The sequence below is a fragment of the Heptranchias perlo genome, chromosome 13, assembly GCF_035084215.1.
Source record: "Heptranchias perlo isolate sHepPer1 chromosome 13, sHepPer1.hap1, whole genome shotgun sequence".
NCBI lineage: Eukaryota > Metazoa > Chordata > Chondrichthyes > Hexanchiformes > Hexanchidae > Heptranchias > Heptranchias perlo.
The window spans coordinates 22,988,206-23,015,922 of record NC_090337.1 but is presented as its reverse complement, the minus strand read 5'-3'; the positions used below and the strand labels follow the sequence as shown (position 1 = coordinate 23,015,922).

At 42.5% G+C, this 27,717-nt stretch overlaps 1 protein-coding gene across 1 annotated transcript in view; it reads left to right on the top strand.

Moving 5' to 3' along the window:
- The window catches only part of ece2a (endothelin converting enzyme 2a), a 236,088-nt gene that overhangs the window by 99,150 nt on the left and 109,221 nt on the right, over positions 1-27,717 (top strand). Inside the window, exon 3 of the mRNA XM_067995150.1 lies at positions 6,286-6,569. Coding sequence (XP_067851251.1) covers positions 6,286-6,569 — 284 coding nt within the window. The remainder of the gene's footprint in view (positions 1-6,285; positions 6,570-27,717) is intronic.

Below are 27,717 nucleotides of genomic sequence, written 5' to 3'. Positions count from 1 at the left end.
CCTATATCTCCCTCTGACCGCCCCTTTTTTGTTCTTTAGCACAGCCCATGAGGCCTCATTTGATGCTCCTTCTAAATATCATCCCTCCTCACAACTGTAATTGTTTCCTTAACCAAAATTGCCCCACTCCTTTTTTATCCCCCTATCTATCGTCTGAAAACCCTGTAACAAGGGACATTGAGCTGCCAGTCCTGCCCCTCTTGAAGCCATGGGCTCGATTTTCGCTCCCGCGATTGGGTGCACTCGTGGCGGGGGGGGGGGGGGGGACGAAAATCGGGGATTCCCGGGGCGGGGCGGGAACCCGACTCCAACCCGCCCACTTCTGGGTTTCCCACTGACGCACTCACATGCGTGCGCAGCCCCCGCATGTGGCACTCTGCCACTTAAAGTAATTGAACAGGTACTTCAGGTTGTTTACAGACCTGATTGACCTGTTATTTTAGCAGGGATGGGATTTTGCAACTGACTGGGACTGTTTCCCGTATTGGGGGAAACACTCCCAGTTCAAATGGATGTGTTGTAGCCATCAGCTGTGGCAGCTGCAAAGGTCCATTTGACAGGTGGGTGGGGGAGACCCTCACTCGTTGCAGGAGGCCACTCTGTCACTTTGGACAAAGTTTGGCCTCCACCACCCTCCTCCTAACAATAAAATTCACTAACTTGCACACTTACCCCGGTGTCCAGAGGGCACTACCTTCGCCACAGGGTCCACAGACCGAGGCTCAGCTTCCTGGACCTCTCGGAGCAGCAGTGCACACGGAGGCTCAGAGTCACTCGACATGCAGTCGTGGACATCTGCAGCCTCCTTCATGCCGAGCTGCTTCCGGCTGGCCCGAGCACCATCTTCTTACCTGTCGCTGTCAAAATCACCACTGCACTCAACAACTTCTCCTCCGCATCCTTCCAGGGTGCCACCGAGGACATCGCCGACATCTCTCAGTCGTCTGCACAAAAGAACCCTGCAAATACACCTACACCCACTCTGCAGTGACACAATGGGTGGCATTAGTTGTGGGTCTTCATTGTGATCCTCAGGAAAGGGCATTATTGCACAAACCAGACAAGATTCGCAAAGACATGGCAGTAGAGGTGCCAATATAATATTTAATGTGAGTTGATCAGAAATTAAATATAAGTAAAAACCATGACAAACCCTCAAACACCCTTGTGCATCCCCTTCATGCTCACGACACGTTTGCTTTACGCTTCCTACTGCACATATGCGATGCATGCCCTGTGGCTGCAGCACCGGTAGTGGCAGGTTCAGTGAGGCTGACTGTGAAAGAGATGCATAAGAGGGTGAGGATTGAGTTGAGTGGTAATGGCGGGATGAGTACTGGCGAGGTGAGTTAGTGCAGGTAAGATGAGAATGAGGTTTGAGTGGGTATGAGGAGTGATGTGACAGAGTAGTGTTGGCTGTGCAGAAGGAGACGTGGGGTGGGGGTGGTGATGTGGCAGACGGAGTGTAGGGGAATGAGTAAGTGTACTCACTTTGGCTGACCTACTTAGGTCATTGCAGCGCCTCCTGCACTCTATGCAGGTGTGCGATATGTTGGTGGTGCAGGTGACCTCCTCTGCCACCTTGAGCCAGGCCTTCTTGGTGGCAGAGGCAGGCCGCTTCCTCCCGCCTGCCGGGGGGAAGATCTCTGTCCTCCCTCTCCTCCTCACCCCATCCAATAAGAGCTGGAGTGAGGCATCATTCACCGGGGAGCAGCTTTCCCCCTGGGCTGCTCCGTGCTGTAATTTTTCCTATTTCTTGCAGCATCAGTCAGTGGAGGACTGCCTCTTTAAATAGAGCTCCTCCAGCTGACAGACCTTACTGCGCATACGCAGTCCGCCTGCCGCGCAGCTTAGCAGTGGGGAACCCGGAAGAACAGGTAAGTGGATCCAATCAGCCTGCAATTTGCGTGCGGGACAGACTGATTTCACCGGGCGCGTTACCCACGCGCCCAATCGACCCGCTGCCATGGTAATATCGGGCCCCATGTTTCTGTATTAGTTAAGATATCATACTGCCACGTGTCTATCTGTGCCCTCAGCTCATCCACCTTATTTCTTGTACTTGCATTGAGGTAAATACATTTAAGGACTGCCAAACTTCTCTGTGGTTTATTTTCTAACCTTCATTCCCTCTGCCTTCCAGACTCACTCACTAATCTTCTGCCTTCCATTTCCAGTTCCGACTTTATCCCATCTGAACCCACACTCAGGTTTCCGTCTCCCTACCTAGCTAGTTTAAACCTTCCCCGACAGCACTAGCAAACCTTCCCGCAAGGATATTGGTCCCGGCCCTGTTGAGGTGCGACCCATCTGGCTTGTACACGTCCAACCTCCCCCAGAACCGGTCCCAATGCCCTAGGAATCTAAAGCCCTCCTCCTTGCACTACCTTTGCAGCCACGCATTCATCTGCTCTATCCTCCTATTTCTATTCTCACTAGCATGTGGCACTTGGAGTAATCTGGAGATTACTACCTTTGAGGTCCTGGTTTTTAATCTTTTTCCTAACTTCTTAAACTGCCTGCAGGACCTCAACTAGACCCAGTTAAGATCTAGCCACGTCTCTAGCCAAGTTGTTCCAGTACAGCTACAACACTGGCATCTACCTGACGATGTGGAAAATTGTCCTGTCCACAAATAGCAGGACAAATCCAATCTGGCCAATTACCGCCCTTACAGCCTACTCTCAACCATCATCAAAGTGATGGAAGGTGTCATCGACAGTGCTATCAAGCGGCACTTACTCACCAATAACCTGCTCAACAATGCTCAGTTTGGGTTCCACCAGGACCATTTGACCGAGTATGGCACCAAGGAGCCCTAGTAAAATTGAAGTCAATGGGACTAGGGGGGAAAACTCTCCAGTGGCTGGAGTCATACTTAGCACAAAGGAAGATGCTAATGGTTGTTGGATCATCTCAGCCCCAGGACATTGCTGCAGGAGTTCCTCAGGGCAGTGTCCTTGGTCCAGCCATCTTCAGCTGCTTTATCATTGATCTTCCCTCCATCAGAAGGTCAGAAATGTGGATGTTCGCTGATGATTGCACAGTGTTCAGTTCCATTCGCAACCCCTCAGATAATGAAGCAGTCCGTGCCTGCATGCAGCAAGACCTGGATAACATCCAGACTTGGGCTCATAAGTGGCAAGTAACATTCACGCCAGACAAGTGCCAGGCAATGACCATCTCCAACAAGAGAGCGTCTAACAGCATTACCCTCACCGAATCCCCCACCATCAACATCCTGGGGGTCACCATTGACCAGAAACTTAACCGGACCAGCCACATAAATACTGTGGCGACAAGAGCAGGTCAGAGGCTGGGTATTCTGCAGTGAGTGACTCACCTCCTGACTCCCCAAAGCCTTTCCACCATCTACAAGGCACAAGTCAGGAGTGTGATGGAATACTCTCGACTTGTCTCTGAAAGACAACAACACTCAAGAAGCTCGACACCATCCAGGACAAAGCAGCCCGCTTGATTGGCACCCCATCCACCACCTTAAACGTTCACTCCCTTCACCACTGGTGCACCATGGCTGCATTCTGTACCAACCACAGGATGCACTGCAGCAACTTGGCAAGGCTTCTTCGACAGCACCTCCCAAACCCGCGACCTCTACCACCTAGAAGGACAAAGGCAGCAGGCACCACCTGCACGTTCCCCTCCAAGTCACACACCATCCCGACTTGGAAATATATCGCCATTCCTTCATCGTCGCTGGGTCAAATCCTGGAACTCCCTACCTAACAGCACTGTGGGAGAACCTTCACCACACGGACTGCAGTAGTTCCAGAAGGCGGCTCACCACCACCTTCTCAAGGGCAATTAGGGATGGGCAATAAATGCTGGCCTTGCCAGCGACGCCCACATCCCATGAACAAATAATAAAAAAAATCAGCCATGATCTGATTGAATGGCGGAGCAGACTCGAAGCGCCGTATGGCCTACTCCTGCTCCTATTTCTTACGTTCTTATGTCACCCCTTCTAATTTCTTCCTTCTTGCCGTGGCATCTGTTTTCCTCATGCCTATCTGTGAAACACTTTAACATGTTTTCTGCATTAAATGTGTTATATAAATGCATGTTGTTGCTTAGTCCCTTCACCCTGCTGTTCTCAATGTCTTCTGTTGAAAATGCTTTTTTGTATAAGGAAAAGATAAATATGCATTGAATGATAATATTTAGCATTGTGTATTTTGCGCCACAGCATAGCTTACCTGAATGTAAATACCTTGCCTACAGAACATTTGAGAGAATTGTGAGCTGATTGGATTGTAATTGTCAGCTGTTTTTATGAATAGGAAGTCTTCAATCGTTCTCAGCTACATCGCTGCAGATTCTCCTTGTTTGATTCTGTTGCACTGACTCTGAACGAGATATAGTAATTCACTTTGTGTTGCATTTGCAGCATATTAATGTATCACTTTGGATTAAGTAGACTAAGGCAGTCAAGTAAACTCTAATGATACAGGCAACTTTGATTGTCATCAGCGGCTACCTATACTTATGCAGTCTTCATATAAGACAAGCTAGGTTTATTCATGCTCACTCTTATCTCACTTCACCTTCATCTGGATATCGTTCTAGATTTTCCTGGTACATGATTCCATGTTGTCTTCCTGCATGATAGACTTCCATGCCTGTTTCACCCTCTGGGCATTGTTGGCTTGTCTTTCTACTCCATAGAGAGTAGGTTGCCATGGCCTCATTATCTATAATCTGCAGATTTTGATCTGTAAATCTTGCTTTACGTCTTCTGTGCTCTCTCTCTATTTGTTAGAGAAATTGCACACTCCATAGTTGGGGTGGCCTACAGTGTACTATTTATGCCATATAAGTGACTGCTTGACTCTCCATGTGCTTTCTAATTGGTATCTATTTTGCATGTTTTCTGGAAACACACCTGAGTTTCCAGAAAACAAACAAGATGTGGTTCAGTTCCAATCCTGAGCAAGGAATAGCTGAACAAATTGCAAGACGAAGACCTGGTGACTGGATCAGTCAGAAGAGCACTGTAGACAGGTCAGGTCATGAACAAGGAAAACATAGTTCTGGTGCTGAATGAGGACAATGTATACTACCATATCAAGAAGCGCTGCAATTATATGTTACAAATCAGTTATCTAAGCGAATTCCATCACATCCTGGATGGGCACTTGAGTATCACAAAGCCAATGCTATGATTCCACCAACAAACTTACTGCCTGGGTATGAAAAAGGATAAGTCGGGGCCAAAATTGCACTGTCTCCAGTATAAGATTCTGAGGGGGCTTAACAGGGTAGATGCTGAGAGGTTGTTTCCCCTGGCTGGACAGTTTAGAACTAGGGGGCATAGTCTCAGAATAAGAGGTCGGCCATTTAAGACTGAGATGAGGAGGAATTTCTTTACTTAGAGGGTTGTGAATCTTTGGAATTCTCTACCCCAAAGGGCTGTGGATGCTGAGTTGTTGAGTATATCCAAGATAGATAGATTTTTGTCTCTTGGGGAATCAATGGATATGGGGATCAGGCAGGAAATTGGAGTTGAGGTTGAAGATAGCCATGATCTTATTGAATGGCGGAGCAGCCTTGAGGGGGTGTACTTCTGCTCCTATTTCTTATATTCTTATTTTCTTAAAGTAAAACCCAGAAGGTTTTATGGAGAGAGAAATGGAAGTCAAAGTGCAATTACAGTCAATGGCTATTATTAAATACACCTCTATATACATAACCGTGTTCGGAACTTTGTCTAGAAGTTGTTGAAGATCCTGTTATCCGGTGCTTATATGGGTCTTTGCAATATGTATACACACAATATAACATACGTAGCTAGAACCTTTACCATAGATTACTACAATGTCTGTACTGTAGAGTGCATCTCATAGATCAATGGAAATTCCATTGGCTGATTGAAACTCTTAACTACTATGCATTTTAAAATTATTCTGCTTCAGTTACTTGGAACACGCTCATTATGCATCTTTTAAAACAGTATGCAAACACATTTGGGACTGAGATACTCACCTGAAACTGCCTTTGTGCTTCACATAAAAATTATAATCCTAAAATCAACTGAAAACTTTAACCAAACTTGAAGTTGTTACTCTCTTCATTTTATAAGTTGGTAATGTGCAATCATTATGGCAAACAGAATTTCATTATAAAATAATTCCACTGTATAATATGTAGACTCCACAAAACATGGGTTACTATGGTTACTGTTTTAATTCCATGTTGGTTCAGAATTGACAGTTCACACAACTTCAATAAATGTCTTAATGATGTTTCTTTTTCTCTTGTTTCTAGGATGTGGAAATAGCTCATTGAGTTACGATATGTTCATGAGCGGTTACAGATCGATCACAAATATTGATTTCTCAGCAATCTGCATTGAGAAAATGGCTACCAAATATGCCTCCTGCTCAGGTATGGAATGGAAGGTTATGGATGCCAAGGCACTTGAGTTTGAAAATGAAAGTTTTAATGTTGTATTAGAGAAAGGTACAATTGATGCAATGATGGTGGATGAAAAGGATCCTTGGAATGTATCACAAGAAACAACAGAAATTATAGACCAAGTTTTGAAAGAGGTAAGAATGAAGATATTGAAAAGAAAGAAGGTTGTTACCATTTTTAAAAAGTTGAGCATTCCCAAATGATATTTGCTTATTTCCATCTTTCCTTGTTGGCTTAACAGATAGGGATCCTCAGATATACAGCTTGTGCATTAATATGATGGAACTCACTGAAGATTGGTTCTGGTTAAAGCTCAGATGTGCTTAATGGAGTATCATTTAACTCTTATTTAAAATAAACAAACTGTATATGCAGATCTATTTTAGTCACTACATTACATTGGGATAGAATTTCCGCAGGGGTTCTCCCAGAAAAAGATTGGCAGATACCCTGGAAAAACAGTATAAAGGCCATTTATGCCTTTTCTCTGGGATTTCCACCGATCATCCACCAAAGTTATTGCTGGATATCGGGAGAATCCATATAGGAATCCCAGCTCATTGTGCTTAAGATGGATTGTACACAATTAATTTTGAGTATCAATCAATACTTTAAAGCCAAACTTTTAGCCTGTGGTCATTTATAAGCTAAACCCCTCCTCCCCCCCCCCCCCCCCCCCCCCAACCACACACACACATACACCATGATGATGAGATTAGGGAATGAATGGACTTGAATCTCCCTGGGATGTTTTCAAATTTCAGGAAGTATGCAATGTAAGTACTGCTCACATTTAATGTTGATTGTATTTTTGCAAAAATATTATATAAAAATAAGATTTATTTTTTGGCACAGATCCAAGACAAATTTCATCTGTTCTCCCCTCTACATTGATGCCAAACGCATGTGTGTCTACTCCATCCTGAATTAGGAATCTATTCATTTCTTATAACATTTCTCAAATGCCACAGATCAACACATGTGCTTTTCACTTCAGCAGGTTAAAAGCTGAAAGTTTAAAAACCACTGCAAAGAGCAAATGTGGTTCTTTGAGCAGCTCCTTCCCAAGGTATTTTATTTGTTTAACACTTTGCAGCTGTTTCCCAGTGGTTTGTTTTCCATTTTTTGGGTAAGAGAAGAGGTGTTGATATATCCTAAAACATACATTCAATATGTATATTATATCCCATCTCCCAGTCAATAGGCAAAATTAAAAGTGTTTGAGATCTTGTTTGCCCATTTCAGTTACTTCCTACCATTTCAAAGGCACCCTGTGTGCACTCCGTGTGTAACTCCTAACTGATGTCTGAATGCCCAGTGCTTCCAAGTTCAGAGTTGGTGAAGGTGCTTCTGAGCCTCTTGCTTCCCAGTGGCAAAATTCCATGATTAGAGGTTTAATTCCTCTTTCACAAGCTTGCAGTGAATGTCACCACTCCTAACTCTGCAACCAGGGCCTCTGTCCAACCCTCTTTATTCAGCTTGCATGACCTTCCTTGGAAACATCTCATTCTTTGGAATGCTGTTGGGAGTCGAGGTCAGATGATGAGGAAAAAGTCTGCCCAGGAGCCCTCTCTGAGCCTCCACTCAATCAGTTGGTTTAAAGGGTTTAACTCTAAGGTGGCCCAGAGTCTGAATGTGCCAATTCCAGAAGTCCCTGAATCAAGGATGGAGTTCTACCTCTGAATTTGACCAAGATTGATTTCATGATCTCTTGTGGGACTCATCTTAAACTGGTCCTTTTAGCTGACACCGAAGTTGGAAATTAAAAAAACCCTTTTCCCACAGGATAGTGGATATGTAAAATAGATTCTTATCAAAAATGATTCATACTATATCTCCATCAAGAGTGGGCTGCTTTGAAAGGATTTGAAGATTATACAAAAGGTTGCCACAGACGAACCAGTACTCCACAGGGCACTGTAGTTCTAATTGTGCTGAGACCACAAGAATATCATCTGAAATGCAATTGGTTAAGATTGAAAAATATAAAATTCATATCCTAGTTTTTTTTTGCTTGCTTTGTGGCCAGAAAGAATTTAACAGTGTTTGCTCTTCATGGGAAATGTTACTCATTTTTTTTTATTCGTTCATGTGATGTGATGTCGTGGCTAGGCCAGCATTTATTGCCCATCCCTAATTGCCCTTGAGAAGATGGTGGTGAGCTGCCTTCTTGAACTGCTGCAGTCCGTGAGGTGAAGGTTCTTCCACAGTGCTGTTAGGTAGGGAGTTCCAGGATTTTGACTCAGCGACGATGAAGGAATGGTGATATATTTCCAAGTCGGAATGGTGTGTGACTTGGAGGGGAACGTGCAGGTGGTGTTGTTCCCATGTGCCTGCTGCTCTTGTCCTTCTAGGTGGTAGAGGTCGCGGGTTTGGGAGGTGCTGTCGAAGAAGCCTTGGCGAGTTGCTGCTGTGCATCCTGTGAATGGTACTCACTGCAGCCACAGTGCACCGGTGGTGAAGGGAGTAAATGTTTAGGGTGGTGGATGGGGTGCCAATCAAGCGGCCTGCTGTGTCCTGGATGGTGTCGAGCTTCTTGAGTGTTGTTGGAGCTGCACTCATCCAAACAAGTGGACAGTATTCCATCACACTCCTGACTTGTGCCTTGTAGATGGTGGAAAGGCTTTGGGAGTCAGGAGGTGAGTCACTTGCCGCAGAATACCCAGCCTCTGACCTGCTCTTGTAACTACAGTATTTATGTGGCTGGTCCAGTTAAGTTTCTGGTCAATGGTGACCCCCAGGATGTTGATGGTGGGGGATTCGGCGATGGTAATGCTGTTGAATGTCAAGGGGAGGTGGTTAGACTCTCTCTTGTTGGAGATGGTCATTGCCTGGCACTTGTCTGGCGCAAATGTTACTTTGAAAGAGCAGTCCAATTTAGTCCCACACTCCAGCTTTTCCCCCATAAATATAACTTCTTTAATGTTTTAAAACATCCCAAGGTACTTCACAGGAGCGTTAGCAAACAAAATTTGACACCGAGCCACATAAGGAGCCACATAATATTAGAACAGGTGCCCAAAACCTTGGTCAAAGAGATAGGTTTTAAGGAGCGTCTTAAAGGGGGAGAGTGAGGCGGAGAGGTTTAGGGAGGGAATTCCAGAGCTTAGGGCCTAGGCAGCTGAAGGCACGGCCGCCAATGGTGGAGCAATTAAAATTGGGGATGTGCGAGAGGCCAGAATTGGAGGAGCGCAGAGATCTTGGTAGCTGGAAGCTGAAGTTTCTTAGCTTTGGTTGTCAGTTCCATTGGTTGTAAACTGCTTTAGTTGTCATGAAATTAGAGCCTTAGATCTGGTATTAAAACTTACTCTTTTTTAAAATATTCAATTAAACCCATTACCTTTACATGCCCATTTAGGCTGTAAAACCTGTCCCTTATTGATGAATATATTAATTTTTTTAAAAAAGGAAAATCTCCCCAATGGCTTAGTGGGTAAATTCAGCACCCACTTTGGTACTTAGTCATATTGACAGGAAAGTTCCAAGTTTGATCCTCTTAGTGCTGTTAAATGATCTCAGCCAGAGACAGTGATAAGCTGCTACAACTAGTCTGAGCACTCCTGGGCTAAGGAGAAGAATAATCAGCTGGGGCTCTCAAGCCTGATTGCCGTCCGTATACCTTTGCTGGGAAATGTGCATGTGTGGACTTATTGTGAGGACAGAATCAAACTGAGATGTGGTGCCTTCCAAGGTCAAATAGCCTGCCATTACTCACTGTCCAGGCATACATGTGAAAAATGGTCACTAGGCTGAGGCACAAAAGGTAATCATGTCCATGGCACCAGACCTCAGCAACAGTAAGCGCCTTCAGGAGAGGAGAAATAACATTAGACCGTCAAAATTCATTTTGTTACATGCCTGCGTCTCACTTGGAATGTTTTCATGCTTTAACTGGCGAGTGAAAAATTCTTCAATTTCCAGAACTGTCACACCTCACCTTAATGAGCCCAGACATATAGAACAGCAAAACTTTGGTGTTTAAGAATGGATCTGTAATTGTTTTTTTCACTCACTTTTTCTCAGTGTGAGTATGTTGTATCAAATCATTTTGATTGTCATGTGGCTTGATGCATTGATTCTCACTTCTCATCCAAGTCAAGTCTCACCCCCTTTGCATTCTGAATACTATCAGACAATCTCAAACAGTATCTGTCTGGGTCTCCCAGAGGCACTCGCAGATAAAAGCATCTACACGACATACTTAAAGGGATGATGTCAGCAAGCCCCTGCAGGGAGTGAGCATTTCATCTGCTATTCGCTTTGTTGGGGATGTGATAATTAGGCAGCATGTTATCTGTCAGAATGGACACGTTAGTATTCTGTGCACGTCCCCTCTCGCTGCATGAGATTTCACCTCAAGAATCCCATTTATTTTCTAAACTCTACGAATTGAGTTTTTCCTAGGGAGAAGTTATTGCTTTTAAATGTTTACTTTCTCTTATTCCGTTCTCCCCAGTAAAATCATGTCACAATATTTGGATCAGTTTCTAACAGTATATTGAAAAAGATGGAAGATGTGTTTAACATATCGCAGCAAAATATATTCACAGTTTAGATGGAACTGGGATGGTAAATAATGTTAGGTTGCTGCAGTTTCTCCCCCGAGATTCAAATTCAGCTTCGACAGATCAATGAAAGATAGTGAGAGGCTTGTGATGCAGTGTGTTGGAACAGATTTTTCAGCTGTGGGATCTCAGCTTTAAACCAGCCCAGGCATCAAAAGGATCAGGGAGGGCATTTTAAAATTTTTTGAATGTAACTCAGACTTGCTTGTTGACAACGCAATGTCCATGTACAGTCGATTAGAAAGATTCATTGGAATTAGAACATTAAGATTTGATGTTACTCTTAGAAAAAAAATCCCTTTGGGCCTATCTTTTCATCTTGGCTGTATTTTTTTTAATTACAAATTTAACTATAGTACAGCAAGGTAATTTGTAGAAAAATAGCACTATCAAGGCAAATAACATAAGAATAAGTAAAGAGGCAGACAAGACAAAAGCAAATATTTTCAGTCTAAAAGAATTGCTCGTCTGTCATGAACAGTATTGGATGAACATCAGAAATATCAATGCCCGTCCAAAGGTCTGGTTCACGACAACAAAATGACCAGTATGCTCATTCATAGAAAGGTTGCAGCATGGAAGGAGGCCACTCAGCCCATCAAGTCCGCGCCGGCTCTATATATTGTTTTAACATAGTCATTATTTACAAAATCTCAATTTATCCTGAGTCAGTATTTCTTAATTTACAAAGCAGATTATTTATAAGTATCTACAAAAAAATCCACACCAAGCTTCAATATAAAGGTGATTACAAAACTTGAATTTCAAATTTTCTCTCTGGCTGAAATAAAATAAATACTGGTGCTTTGTAAATGGATATGGGGAAGTATTAATGTATGTTTTCTCCATGCATTCCGAAAGCCAACAGTCAAATTAGTGCAGCAAATCTCATCACCTCCAACAGTCATGAGATTTTTAATCAATTTTGTGGAGAGCCTCATGATTATGGAGAGAATATACATTCGACTGCTTCATCTAGGCTATAAGGAAGCTCACTGATCTACCGTGACTGAATAAGTCAAATTTTGTTTTTATTACATAGGATTTTATCAATGTTTGGTGATTGAATTCCATAAATTTAGGGCTCCATTTTCCATGAAAACCATAAATTAGTGGCCTTGCAATGTTGCAGCAATTTTAGTGAAGGCGTACCAATTCAAAGAGGTGGAAATAATTTTACTCAACTACAACACGTCTGTTACAGTATAGATTGGGATTGATGAAAGCCCCACAGAAGGCTGTGGCCTGATCCCAGCCAAGAGGAGCAGGCTTGTGTGAAAGTTTGAGGTGAAAAATTGAGGGTTTTGTACTTCTGTTTACATATTTATATGCCTTTTGTTACAAGATAAAAATTCTATTAGGAGCCCAGGCTATGTTTCCTCCGCACAAAAACACAAACAGTAGACTAGATATAAAAAACCTCTCCCTGTAGTCTTATCATTACGTAGCACTCAATAACAGGACCCTTCACTGTTTCAGCAATGTTAGCTCATTGTTATACAACACAGGTTTGGTTGCTGTCTGACTTTTATGGCTCTGAAATTACACACTGCGATACTATTGCACCAACGCTTACCACTTTTTCTAAAATTCCTCTCTCCACTATTTTAGCAGAAGTGTTAACCCAATTATAGTGGGGATAGGGAGTTCCAGACAAATATATTAAGCGGATGTACGATAGTATCTCATGTAATTTCAGTGTATATGCTTTGAAACTTTTCTGATACAGTGAAGATAACCATTTTCCCTGCATTCACAATTAGCAGCTTAGTTATGCTCTCCTCAGTGGCCTCCTGCTTCCACCCTTCATTAAAAGTCTTGTGTCCATGTTATGTAGTCTTATGTATAGTCCCTTTGACCAATCAAAACCAGAACAAGTGACCCTTCAACTAATTACCTGACCAAAATGCACTGAGCACTACCCACCGGCTGATCAGCTAGTTCTGCCAGCGGGTTTTACCAAGATGTATGTTGTGTTACTGCGGCTTCATATGGATCTGACTCACTATGAGCAATGCCACAGGAGGTCAATGGGCAGATTGCCCAATTTCCAACTTGATATTTTGCTTTTTAAATAAATTGTTAACATGCATAGGATACAAATAGAACTCCTGTTTAGCTTGAGGAATAATCATATATTTTTCTACATTTGTGCACATCCAGTATTTTGTGTTTATTAAATTTATCCTGTTTTATTCTTTGCTCATTCCAGCCAGCTTATTCAACAGTATAATTAGCACCATCAGATTTTAAGAATAACAACTTCCATATATGTAGTGCCTTTAATATCAAATATGGCCTGAGGCACTTCACAGAAGCTGTATGGGAAATGGATGCCAAGCCAGGAAAGGAGAAATTAGAAGGAGTGACCAAGAGCTTGGTCGAGGAGATGGGTTCTGAGGAGTTTTTAAAGGAGGAAAGGTTGAGGCAGATAGGTTTAGGAAGGGAATTCCAGAGAATAGTACCCAGATGGATGAAAGCTCTGCCATCAATGGTGAGGCGAAGGAAAGAGAGGATGCTGGAGTCAGTGAAATAGAGAGTTTGGGATGACTATAGGGCTAGAGGAGGGTATGGAGTTAGGCTGGGGCAAGGCCATGGTGGAACCTAAAAATGATGTTGAAGCATTGGGGGATGGGAGCCGACGTAGATCGGTAAGGACTAGATTGCTGACTAGAACTTAATGTGAGACAGGACGCATGGAGCAGAGAGTTGGAAAGCAGATAAGTCAAGAAAAACATGTGTATAATAGTGCTTCAAAAAAAATTGGAAATTAATTGCTGTTTGAGTATATGGTCTCTTTATGGATTTGATCACTCATGTACTACTTGGCCATTCATTATTCTTTATATTTGATTAATTAAAGTTGTTTTACTCCTAGATGAGAGAGAACAACCAGATGAATCAATCAAAGCAATTCAAGCTGTATTGACAGATTTTCCAGTGATCCTGTGATTAAAATTCTATGCCTATCTGAGGGATGAGTGCACATTATGGCCCAAAATCTGAGTTTTTCTGCACTTGATTTGGTAGAACCATACAACTGATCTGTAAAGGATCTTACAGTGACAGACATATATAATGTAGATGCACCTAAGCAGGTATACTTGTATTAATATTTGTTTTGTTTTATTCATTTACAAAGGAAACTTTCAATTTAATTCCGTGAAATAGAACAATTCACTTCCATAGTTCAATAACACATTTTCTTCCTTAAATGTCTTAAATACTAGTAGGAGCTTTGATTGGCACATTGCTAGAGACTAGTTTCCCCCTTCCTTACCAGAGCTCAGAAACGTATGAGAGTTGCAGCTCTTTTATCGCCCACAGACTTTATGAATTCTTCATTACAAAGTGAAGCTTCTCTTTTTGAAAACTGAAATATGACGTAAATGCTTTGGCTTTATATCTACTTCAAAAGAGTAAAGCAGGATGGATAGGTGTAAAACATATTCCATTGGTTCTGAAGGTATGAGTAAATGTTTGAAGTCAAGGAAAGGTACAATATCAATAGACCTGGCTGAAAACAAATTTTAGCTCTCAGCCATTTCAGTGGATTCAGCAAGCACGGGTGATTTCCTTAGACCTTATGACTTTTGATTCATGAATGGTTTATCATTGTATGATTGTGAACACAGCAGCCAGCATTAGCTTTATGATTAAAAAAAAATCTAAACTTTTTGATCTTGTGTTGAAATTCTTTGGAACTTTATGTCTTGTGGCTGACATTCACAGTTACTTAAAGTCAATGACTCTTTCTTTGGGGCAAGAAACTGGAATAGAAGAAAGTACAGGATTATTAAAAAATCTCCGTAGTCCATCTGACCAGTCCCCAAAAACTAATATCTATCTACCCAATTTTTCATTAAAGTTTTCACTATTTGCTTCCACTGCCTTCTTGGGCAGTCCATTCCCCATATTCACCATCTTCTATGTAAAGTAGTCTAAACTGTCTGTATACCGTCCCTCTTCTAAGCTTGAGCCTGTGCCCCCTGGTTCTAGAGTGTGGCATTCTCAAATATAATATTGGAGTTTCATTTATCATTCAAGTAGTGCAATGAAGAACTATGAGGCTGATCCCTAGGGGGTGAAATTTGTGTTGGGCGGTAGCGGAAAACAGACAATAGCACATTGGCAGGATGCCCATTTTATACTCCGTCCAATTTTCTTTTCCATTGCCCGTTTTGCACTGCCACCCAGGATGAATTTCACCCCCCCCCCAAGTATCAAGGATTTAAGTTATGAGGAAAGACTGGAGAAACGTGGACGATTCAGCTTAGAACGTTTGGTGTCTGAGTGGTGATCTTATACAGGTTATATATGATTGTTAAGGGTATAGAAAAAGGAAACCCAGAAAATTACTTTAAATTAAGCCGTGGAAGTAAAACAAACGGACACAAGTTCAAACTAGTATAACATAAATTGAGGACTGCTATCCGGAAATTCTTCACACATAGGATGATAAATACGTGGAATAAACTTCCAGATGGAGTAATGAAGGCAAAAGCCCTGGAATTATTTAAATAACAATTGGATGATACAATGGAGGGACTATAAGAATTTTCTGGATGGATGAATTAAGCTGGGCAAACATGGTCTTCATGGTAGGTGTGGAGGAGAGGTTGAAGGGTAAGAGTGCCTCCGTGAAGGAGGGAGGGATGGTTGAGGTTGCTTTTATGGAAGCGTTGATCTGGTTGATTGAAAACTCAAATTCCACTTATTTTTCCTGTTTTTTTAAAATTAAGTCTATCAATTGCGAAATAATAGTGTTTAGAATTAACCAGAGTGCACAATGTAAAAATCCAAAATATTCTGAGGGAACATGCCCTGAATCTCTTTCCCCCCCCCCCCCCCCCCCAAGAAATATACTGCTCATTGCTATGGGGCAGCAGGGGATAAGGGGGGTTGCAGCATTTAGAAGAACTGTGTGCAATTCTAAATATGTTGCCTACCCCCTGACTAAACTGATTCCCCCATTTGCTATTAGCCAATATTTTAAAAAAATTAAAACTCTTTTTTTTCCCCTAGTAATCTGCTGCAACTGAAAGAAAGACATTTTAAAATGTGAAGAAAAATAACTAATTCCCAAATGGTAAAAAGTGTGTGGTTTTCAATAAAATTGATTTTTTTAAAAATCATTATCCGTGTTCATTGTAGACTCCAAAATATGGTGTCGAAGATTCATATTTTTGGGGGCTGGAGCATGCTCCCAGACTCCTTGGAAAATGAAACCTTGAACACTTATATGCACCTTCAGGTTTTCATGCATTTCTGGTTTATTTCCTACAAGGATGTTGGATGTACCTACAATTTAAGTTACAAGCCTGCATTCCACTACACCTGCAGTGTAATTAGTTGTATTTACACATGTTTATATTGAAGGTCGTTTTGGAATTGTCCACTTTTTGGGGGGTTATGTCATTTTTTTTCTGGGTTGGCATGTGTGGGAATGGCAGCTTTGGCTGTTATTTTCCATCTCCCTGAGGCCAACGTACGGTCCCGACAATACCCTGATTTAGTTTAGATGTAGATTTCAAATAAAAATTGTTGGACTATAACTTGGTGTTGTAAAATTGTTTACAACTGATTTAGTTTAGATAACTTTGCAGATCAGAGATTGACCTTGGTCTGCACCAAGCCAGAAAGCCATTGGATAAGTTGGTTAAATTTATGTCTTGTCATCCACTAAGATTGTCAAGAAATCCACATGGCTATATGATGACATCAGCTGTGCTTGACCCCCTTCAGCCCCACTCACTCATCAGCACTAAATTTTACTTTTTGCCCATTTTGTACACCTACACTTATTGTTAGGACTGTTTAACATTGTAGCAGTTTCACTCTGCATACCAATGTTGACTGAGCTTTATGCTAATTTACACTATTTGGACACATTTCAATATGAAACAGCTGTAAATTTAAACCTGTTGCTTTACACTTCAATAGAAGTGTGAACATTTTCTTCTTGCAAATGATTCACTCCTGTTGTTATGGCAACCTCTTGTTGCTATAGCAACTCAAAACCATCTTAATTGGTAACTTTCAGTCTTGTTTATAAGGTAAGGGAACTCAAATTAGATTGATGTGACTTAAATTTAAGCAAAAATTATTTGTTATCGCTGCCATGTAACCATTTCTACGTGGTTAGTCAGGTCTACTTAACTCTTACGGTACTGGAAATGAAAACATACGGTTGTAACAAGCACATACTGCACCTGACTCACTCTAAAAGTCTAAAAATATACAAGAACCATGTTGCAAAATGTGATATAGAGAGGGCTTTTATATAATTTCTGTTAGAGAAGGAACCATGGGTTCCTGGTACTTCAGAGTATTGCAGTGAGAGAGTACTGTATTAAAATTTTACTGTGGAAATAATGTTTTAGTTGATTTTTAATGAGTGTGATAAGTTTGTGATTGACCATATATAAAGTTTGCTGATGGCTGTTACAACTACTTGCTCTGATCAGGCAAGTTAAAAACTAACCAGTTATTCATGCATTGTGGTTGTAATTAGTGATTTGAGTGGAATGTTAGAACTTTTTTTTTTACAGAGAGCTCCAAGGTTATGGAATTCATTTCCAGAGGTAGTGGTTGAGGCAGAAAAACCATGTCAGCATTCAAGATTAGATTGGATAGGTCGACAAAGGAAATAGAAGTGAAGGGATATGGGAACAAGGTGGGTAAATATGATTAGGACTATTCGCTCGTGTGGAGGGTAGATGCTGACATGGACTGGTTGGGCCGAATGGCCTGTTTCTGTGTTTTAACTTCTGTCTATTTCTATGTATAACAAAACCAAGGAACTGTCACAATTAATGTGAAGATTGGAAAAGTGATGGAGGGATGGAGCAGCGCATGATGTGAACTCCCGTTTGATGGCTGATGAAGTGAAGTTGCTGCTGCATAAGGTGATAGCAAGGAGGTTGTTCCTGTTTGCCATTCTATGGAACCCTCTCCCTAGGTCTATGGAACCATCTGCAGCTGTAGTTGCAGCAGATGACACATTCAGTCACTGCTATCCCTGGTAATTCAGAGCATCTGCAGAGAGATCCTCTGACAAATCCAGGATGGTGTGCCCTTCCCTGTAAATGCTGGATGTACGCAGTCTGCTTCTGGTACATCCCAAACTGGCTGACATTCCTCTGTGGCTTCTTGTTTTCTTCCTGCTCCAAAAAAAGGAGTAATTCCCATAGGACAACCCATTGTGAAAGCAATAATAACTTGCCAGTGGTTAGTAATTACTAGGGATGTGTGTTGCACTGAATTCATGAGCTTGTTGCAGTTTGGTTTTGCAGCTTGGAGCTCTCTCTTGGTTGACCAAACAATATGCCTGGATCCTATTTTTCTATCCCTTCCAGTCGCCCAAGCAAGCGAATATCTCACTACGCTGTCCTTCATTCTCACCAGCTGTTAGAAGCACCAGCAAAGCTACAAACACCGTGGAGAACTTAGATAGTGAGCTCAGGTGCTAGCTATCATTGGGTACTTTGCAGTGTAAGGGTGAGGAAGAGCAAGTTGTGGTGGCATTGGAGGAGCAGGAACATTCAAGTCCAACTCATTTCCTTCCTCAGCTGCACTGATGCTGCACTGGAGCTTGTGCTACAGGAAGTGAGGGAAAGGAGGACAATTCTCTTTGTTTCTAAAGGACACCCTCCAGCAGACCGATTCGAACCTCACAGTCTGCAGATAAGAGATTGCTGCCTGAGTAGAACCATCTACAGCAGTCACTTGAGTCTGTTCAAAGTATCCTAGGAATGTGGAGGAATTGTACAGGAAGGGTTCTCAACATTGCATGGACTAGACATTGAGGAGGTTGCTGTCTTACAAGACAATGTCCATCCAATCTTTTTGCGCAAGTGGCAGTAAATGTGTGAGAAAGTGAGAAGCCAATTTCAGATGATTGCCTTAAAATTACAGCTTTATGGCTGCTGCCTGGGAAGCAGACACTAACCTGTATGATGTGGTGTTAGTAGTCACTGACCAGCTGCACATTGACGGAACACAATCATGATAGAGTTTATGCTGTTATTGCTGTTCAGAGGAAAAGGAGATGAAAGTGTTTGACCTATTTAATAAAGCATCAGCTGCCTGTTTGATACATGTGTGGACAGCAAATTGATGCTGAAGAGGTCCTTCTGCTAATCTGGAAGAATCATAAAAGTCGGGGGCTTTGACTGCCACTGGCAGTGCTATCCCTATGGTGAAGGTTTGATGGAGGTTTCTTTGAAGCAGATACCACACCTCTGTAACTGCCTGCATATTGAACCTGAGCTCGTGGACACAGTGGCTTTGCCTGAACCTATAGATACTCTTGACATATTAGTAGATGTGGGCAGGCAGCCCTAGCATACCTTTTTGCTCCTCTTCCATTAAATCAAGTTGGAAAGGAGCACTGAAATCAATCACAGATTACAAGTGTCTGACAGTAAAAAAGAAATGCTCACTGTTGATAATCTTTCGTTCCCATCAGGCGAAAACCTGGTTGGCCTGCAAAACCCGTTTGAAATGGACAAAATTAGTGCAGTTCACACACAGTGCTTGAAAGCAGAAAAATTGTAGACTCCCCCGCTAAACAATATTCAGTAGCATATTTGCATTCCCAATGAAGGAATCACAGATTCTGTGCAGGAACCCACAGCAGCAGCAGGGAAACAATAAAGTGATTTCAAGAGCGATGCTCAGTGGGCGGGAGGCAAGCGAGTTCAGCAATTCACAATTTTCTGCTCCCCCGTACGCATGATTCCCAGTGGCATAAGCGCTTACACTGACTGGAATTTCCAGGCTACGTAGCTGCTTTTCACAAGCTCCAAAAAGAAGCTGATGTTGGAAGGAAATATTACACGCGTGTGTAAGCACACTGAACATTTTAGTTTCATACTTCTATCGGCTTCTTTTTAGAACTGTGCAGTGGGATCCAGATTGTGAAGTTAAGTCCTGTTAAAACAGCTTTAGGGATAGCCGCGACAAAAGTGGCAGAGTAGGAGGCTGGTGGGCCGAAGGTGACAACATGTTTTCAACATTGTGATCATATTTTTCTCCCTCCTGTTTTAGAAATTCTCCTGCAGTATTAATGGAATTAATAGTAATCTTGCTGATAAAGCAAGAGGGCACTCCAAAGATGCCATTTCCTATAATGCTGAGTGTTTTTTTTCTCTGTCAATAGTTTGCTGAGAGATTCAAAAGTGGCAGGGGTAGGGAGAATGAGATTTGACAGGTATATGATTCATACCTTGCATTTTTTTTATTCGTTCATGGGATGTGGGCATTGCTGGCGAGGCCGGCATTTATTGACCATCCCTAATAGCACCACAATAGTAAACACTCATCAAAGGTCAACACTTAATGTTTGAGCAATTGAGCTACAGCTAAAATTTGGTCTGCTGTTCTCCCAGGAGTATTCCTGTCTAGTTATTGTTTCCCTTGATCTCTTGTATGATCTGAGGCAGCCACTTTAGTGAACTACTTAAATGATGTTGGTAAAGGTCAGGGCTGTGTAGAAGAATTCAAAGAATAGTGGGCTATGGAGGAAGTTGCATTAATTCATCTGCAATAATTAGAAAGTAGTGATCAAAAATGTGCTTATGCACACCAATTTTAGGGTGCATTATGTCTTGTTTATATACTGCTTGGCTCTGACACAGGAGAGATTTCTGTGCATGCATGCCCTCCAAGTTGTTAATATTTAAATATTTTGAGAGTGAATGGGAACATCTGCAGCTTTTAAACATTTAAGTCAACTTTGGATTAAGTTTAAAATGCACTTCTGAGCATTTTTTAAACCAGGTTTGATACTGCAGTGGAGTTACATTCCACATAGCGTCAAACCCAAGCAATGTGAGACTGCCTCCTCCAGAGTCAGTCTTTTAGTTCATTTTTGATCCACTTCAGCACTATCTCCTGCCAACTCAAAGTTATACGCCAACTTTAGCACATCCTTGGTATGAGATAAAGCTGACTACTAAAATTAATTATACTGTACTAAAGCACAGGCCAAAATTCTCTCTTCACATCATTTAATTTTTTAAAATTAACATGCTTGGATCTATTTTATGATTCTGTTTATATGATCTTAACGATGTCACATCACCACAGCTTAAGGTTCAGGAGGTGGCACAATTTGGTAAACATGCCTGGATAGCCTCAGCCTTTGCCAGCACCGTTTTTTCATCAGTGGTAGATATCTGATTTTTGGCCTGTACACATAGCCTCAGAAGTAGTTTTGCAAGTAGCCACGAGTGTTCCACAGTGACTTTGTGCCTGTTGTGCCCTGTCTCTTGTGGTGATGCAAGAGAGCACATGTTGCAATAGCAATACTCATCAGTATGCTTACATATCCCAGAAAGACAATAGTTCCAACTTGGGTAGAGAGTCAGTGGATAACTTATTGCACTGAACAGGAAACAGCACCTTATGGTGTTAAGAGCTGTTAACAAGATCTTAATTCTTATTATTAAACAGTCAGCGTTAAAATAGTGAAAACTTGGAATAGTGCTAAAACTGCCAGCTGACAATGCTAGAGCTGTTCTCCCAGTTTTTAATGCAAACCTCTGAGCATTATCAGTGGGAAGAATCTTGTCGCTTGTGCATATAAGATCTATAAATCCCAAATGTGGCTGTAAGAGTCCTTACCCACGCATGCAAAAACCTACATTGCCAACTGCCCTTTTTGTATGTGGGATTCTCTTCAAAATGTAGCTGGAAGTTAAAATGAATAATACTCAGAGATGTTATCTGCAAAGGACATTTGGTCCTCAGTGATGTTAACAGCTTTTTCTGATAATGTTAATTATCGTGTTTGTTAAAATTAACAGAATTCTGATGAGACTAAAAGTCATTTTCTTCCATATCAGCAGTGAATATCGGTTTGACTCATAAGCCTTTAATTGTGAGTGGGACCACATCCTTTTAATGAGCTAGCCCTTGAATTTGTTTTTGACCGTAATTACTATATCGGCAATGTTTATCATACAGCATCTAAGTAGAGCTACATACATGCAGGAAATATGCAATATATCTTTCTTTAATTAATCAATTTTATCAGACTTTTTTGTGGCCTTTTCATTGAAAGTAGGTAAGTCAGTTGTCATTTTCCATAATTAATATATTTTTACAGAAAGCACAGTGTCAGTCAATTGCTTAAAGTTTGGATGGTTTTGGTGATGGTATGGACTAACTAGCACAGTGCTCTTTTCTGCATCTTTAATGGGCTTGATAAAAGCTGTCTGTCATCTAAATCCTGATTAAGTGACTCTTTGCTGACTACATCATTCCATAAATATATAATATGCAATATTTAGATATATTAGCTTGTGGTGCTGCTCATGGGTTGTCGTGGAAAATCATGGGGAGAGGAAAGTGGGAACAAAGGTTACCTGGTTTTATCGGATGATTGGTTCAATGATGGTTATGATGTTTAGCTGCTAATACAGCCTGTCCCCTAAAGGCCACTACTTAAGTATTCCCTACAGGGAACTGGTCCAAATACATTCTGAGGTCAATCAGAGCTTAGTTGTTGTTTGGTGTGGCAAGTTTGCAGATTTCGTGTTCTTGGAAATTTCCAGCTCCAGATCAACAACAACTTGCATTTATTGCACTCATTAACAAAGAAAAACATCCCAATCAGACACATATTGCAACCAACCAAAGGAGATATTAGGAGGGGTGACTAAAAGATGGTCAAAGAAGTGGGTTTTTGGAAGTGGTCTTAAAGACAGAGAGGTTTAGGGAGGGAGCATAGGGCCTAGATTGCTGAAGGCAAAGAGAGGGGAGGATGCACAAGAGGCCAAAGTCCAAGGAACAGAAAGTTCTCAGAGGGCTGGATGAGATTACAAAGTTAGGGAGAAGTGAAGCCATGAAGGGATTTAAACATGAGGATGAGAATGTTGTTAAATTTGAGGCATTGGAGGACCAGGAGCCAATGTAGGTCAACGAGCACAGGAGTGATTGGTGACCGGGACTTGGTGTGGGATAGAATATGGGTAGCAGAGCTTTGGATGTGCTAGAGTTTATGGGGGACGAAGGATGGGAGGTCTGGCAGGAGGGCATTTGAATTGCCAAGTCATGAGGTGACAAAGGCATGGATGAGGGTGTCTGAAGCAAATGGGCTGAGGCAGGGGCACAGTTGGGTGATGTTATGGAGGAAGAAATAGGCAGTCTTTGTGACGGAGAGGGCATGGAGTCAGCAACTAAGCTCAGGGTCAAATAGAACGCCGAGTTTGCAAACAGTCTGGTTCAACCTAAGGTAGTGGCTGGGACGAGGATAGAATCGATGCGAGGGCACACTGTTTGTGACAGGGCCAAAGACAATGGCTTCTGTCTTCCCAGTGTTTATCTGGAGGAAATTGTAGCTCATCCAGGACCAGAAAAAAAAAGCATGTCATATACACACACACTTTTGATCCTTTTCAAAAGTGATCCTGGAGTGTAATGTTTGTAAACAATTTTACAACACCAAGTTATAGTCCAACAATTTTTATTTGAAATCTACAAGCTTTCGGAGGCTTCCTCCTTCCTCAGGTAAATGTGAAGCTTTCGGAGGCTTCCTCCTTACCTGAGGAAGGAGGAAGCCTCCGAAAGCTTGTAGATTTCAAATAAAAATTGTTGGACTATAACTTGGTGTTGTAAAATTGTTTACAATTGTCAACCCCAGTCCATCACGCATCTCCACATCTGGAGTGTAATGGACATTCTTAAAGCTTTCATTTACATATACGTCTATAGGGGACAATTACAATGACATTTCGAACAAAGAACTTTTCTGTTCTCAATTAATGTGGTGGCGATCTCATGTTTTATGAGGCTTCTTCGAATGTTATGCATTGAGAACATGCCTGTTTTATCCCCAAAACTTGACCATAGTTGAGTTCCTCTTTCATTTCAACAGACATAGTGATTACTGCTGACACCTGGGTAGAATAGCACAGAAACAGTGTTGGCAAGAAGTCAATTCAGGGAAATCAAATTGCAACCTCCCCAAAATGTCTCAAACTAGACTGGAAACTAACTCAAAGGCAACCCAATCCTCATTTACATGTAGTGTAGGTTCGGGTTGCTAATCCTCAGGACTTTTGACCAAGAATGGCTTTGCCATGCTGTGTTCTGAAGTCGTTTGTATTGCCAATAAATAGGTAGTTTCAGAACTGTTATCACAAATAGTGAATTTAAAGTGCCAAAGCAGATGATTCAGCTCAATTGATCCCCAAAACAGTACAATACTTGTGATACAAAAAACTGAAATCTAGAGGAATATTTTGTCATTTTGGAATTGGTACTAAACTACAATTCATTAAGCAGGTGTTTGACCTACAGCAACTGCGTGGGTGACAGAATTCTTATCTCCACTTGGCTGCCTGTGCACTGAATATTTATTTATTGTTAGGTCACAGTGCAAGGACTCTCTTCATCCCATTAATCAGACTACAGAGCATGTGGGAGATGTGTAGGCAGCATAATGAAATTATTTTTCCTACCCTTTCATCACTGCATACAGATGTGCTTAATCCCTGTCTAGTGAATAACTTTTTGCAACTTACTTTTAGTGAAGCCTTGGACTCATTTTTAATACCCTGCCCATCTGTGTCTGTCAGTGTGTTTGTACCAGAAATCTATCTTTGGTATGATAGCTACAAAGATGAAAACTAGCATAAAGTGTCAGTCATTCACAGAAATTAACTTGCAATTAAATAGGTGGGCATTTTAGTGTCTGTCCTTTTTTTAAAAAAAACAATACCATTGAAACAAACTAATTGCGACCTAGGCAAAGTTAAAGTTCACAAACGTTTCGTAGAGTCAATACAGTCTTAAAAGGAGGTCTCTCATCATCAATCTCCCTTTCAAACATTAAACTTGTTTCCCTCATGGCTCAGTAGTAAATGAAACACATCGGGCTCGATTTTCGCATCCGCGATTGGGTGCGTTCGTGGCTGGGGGACTGCGAAAATCGGGGATTCCCAGGGCGGGGCAGGAGCCCGGCTCGAACCCACCCACTTCCGGGTTCCCCACCGACGCGCTTACATGCGCGCGCAGCTCCCGCATGTGGGACTCGGTGCCACTTAAAGTACTTGAATAGGTACTTCAGGTTGTTTACAGACCTGATTGACCTGTTATTTTAGCAGGGATGGGATTTTGCAATTGACTGAGACTGTTTCCCGTACTGGGGGAAACACTCCCAGTTCAATTGAACGTGTTGCAGCCATCAGCCAGTGGCAGCTGCAAAGGTCCATTTGACAGGTGGTGGGGGGAGACCCTCACTCATTGCAGGAGGCCACTCTGTCACTTGGGACAAAGTTTGGCCTCCACCGCCCTCCTCCTAACAACAAAATTCACCAACTTGCACACTTACCCCGATGTCCAGACACATTTACCTACCTTGCGGACCCCCTCAGATGTACATTTTCCGGATGGGGACCGCCGTAGCTGCAGTTATGACCTCCTCGGAGGGCGAACAGCATCACCAGCCTCGCTGGCCACGCCGTCTACCTCTGACACGTGGATCTCCACAACACAGTGCTGTGACACATCCACCTGCACAGCAGGAGGGAGGGCAACCACAGAGAGAGATGCGTCGCAGAGGGCACTACCCTCGCCACAGGGTCCACAGACTGAAGCTCAGCTTCCTGGAACCCTCTGAACAGCAGTGCACACGGAGGCTCAGAGTCACTCGACATGTAGTCGTGGACATCTGCAGCCTCCTTCATGCCGAGGTGCTCCCGGCTGGCCCGAGCACCATCTTCTTACCTGTCGCTCTCAAACGTCTCTCAGTCATCTGCACAAAAGAACCCTGCCAATACACCTACACCCACTCTACAGTGACACAATGGGTGGCATCAGTTGTGGGTCTTCATTGTGATCCTCAGGAAAGGGCATTATTGCACAAACCAGACAAGATTTGCAAAGATGTGGCAGTAGTGGTGCCTATATAATATGTAATGTGAGTTGATCAGAAATTCAATATAAGTAACAACCATGACAAACCCTCAAACACCCTTGTGCATCCCCTTCATGCTCATGGCACGTTTGCCTTACGCTTCCTACTGCACATATGTGATGCATGCTCTGTGGCTGCAGCACAGGTAGTGGCAGGTTGGGTGAGGCTGACTGTGAAAGAGATGCATGAGAGGGTGAGTATGAGATAGAGCCATGAGATTGTATGAGGATTGGTAGTGGCGGGATGAGTACTAGCGAGGTGAGTAAGTGCAGGTAAGATGAGGATGAGGTTTGAGGGGTGATGTGACAGAGTGGTATTGGCAGTGCAGAAGGAGATGTGGGGTGGGGGCGGTGATGTGGCAGATGGAGTGTAGGGGAATGAGTAAGTGTACTCACTTTGGCTGACCTACTTAGGTCACTGCAGCGCCTCCTGCACTGTATGCAGGTGGGCGATATGTTGGTGGTGCAGGTGACCTCCTCTGCCACCTTGAGCCAGGCCTTCTTGGTGGCAGAGGCAGGCCGCTTCCTCCCGCCCGCCGGGGGGAAGATCTCTGTCCTCCCCCTCCTCCTCACCCCATCCAATAAGAGCTGGAGTGAGGCATCATTAACCTGGGAGCAGCCTTCCCCCTGGGCTGCTCCATGCTGTAATTTTTCCTATTTCTTGCAGCATCAGTCAGTGGAGGACTGCCCCTTTAAATACGGCTCCTCCAGCTGACAGACCTTACTGCGCATGCGCAGTCCGCCCACCGCGCAGCTTAGCAGCGGGGAACCCGGAAGAACAGGTAAGTGGATCCAATCAGCCTGTGATTGCGCGCGGAGCAGACTGATTTCACTGGGCGCGTGGCGCCCAATCTACCCCCCGCCGCCATGGTAATATCGGGCCCATCGTGTCACACCAAACTATACCGACCAGGAAGGTCTCCGGTTCAATCCCTGGTGTGTGCTGAATTAGCCAATGTTAGTTGGAGTGGTGATGGAGTTGCTATAATTGGCCTCGGTGTCCCCTGACTGGGGGAAAAGAGAGGAAATTGTCCAGTTTCTTTCCTCCTGATCGTTGTTCAGTGACATCTGCTGGATGTATGTTTAGGTGAAAACAAGACTGAGGGTAGCTGTAATGACTGGAGCTCACAGGTTAAGAGTGGCTAGTGAAACTGTATGTCAGCATGATTCAGTATCTTTAGGAGAGAAGAGTTAAAGGAGAATTTTTTTCTTAAAAAATATGAAAATTTAGGATTAACTTTAACCATTTTTTGTCTGTTTCTTTTCCTTTTTGGAATTTTTTTGTTTAAATAGTAAGTGCTGATGATGTTGTGGGGTACTATCGTAAAAATGATTGAGTAGAACAATGCACAAAAGCTGAATTAATGTACATAATTAAAGTGGTGTGGGTGCTGTTGCACCCCAGGCTAACAATTGTAAACAATTTTACAACACCAAGTTATAGTCCAGCAATTTTATTTTAAATTCACAAGCTTTCGGAGGCTTCCTCCTTCGTCAGGTGAACGATGTGAAAATCGTTCACCTGACGAAGGAGGAAGCCTCCGAAAGCTTGTGAATTTAAAATAAAATTGCTGGACTATAACTTGGTGTTGTAAAATTGTTTACAATTGTCAACCCCAGTCCATCACCGGCATCTCCACACCCAGGCTAACAGATATCTCTTGGCCATTGGTAATTCAGCTCTCACATTGTCAGGCTCAGTAATTCCCCCATAAAAACATAAGAAAGGATGGAATGAGAAAAGGCCACTTGGTTCATTAAGCCTGCTTCTTCCAACGGACTATGTGCAATT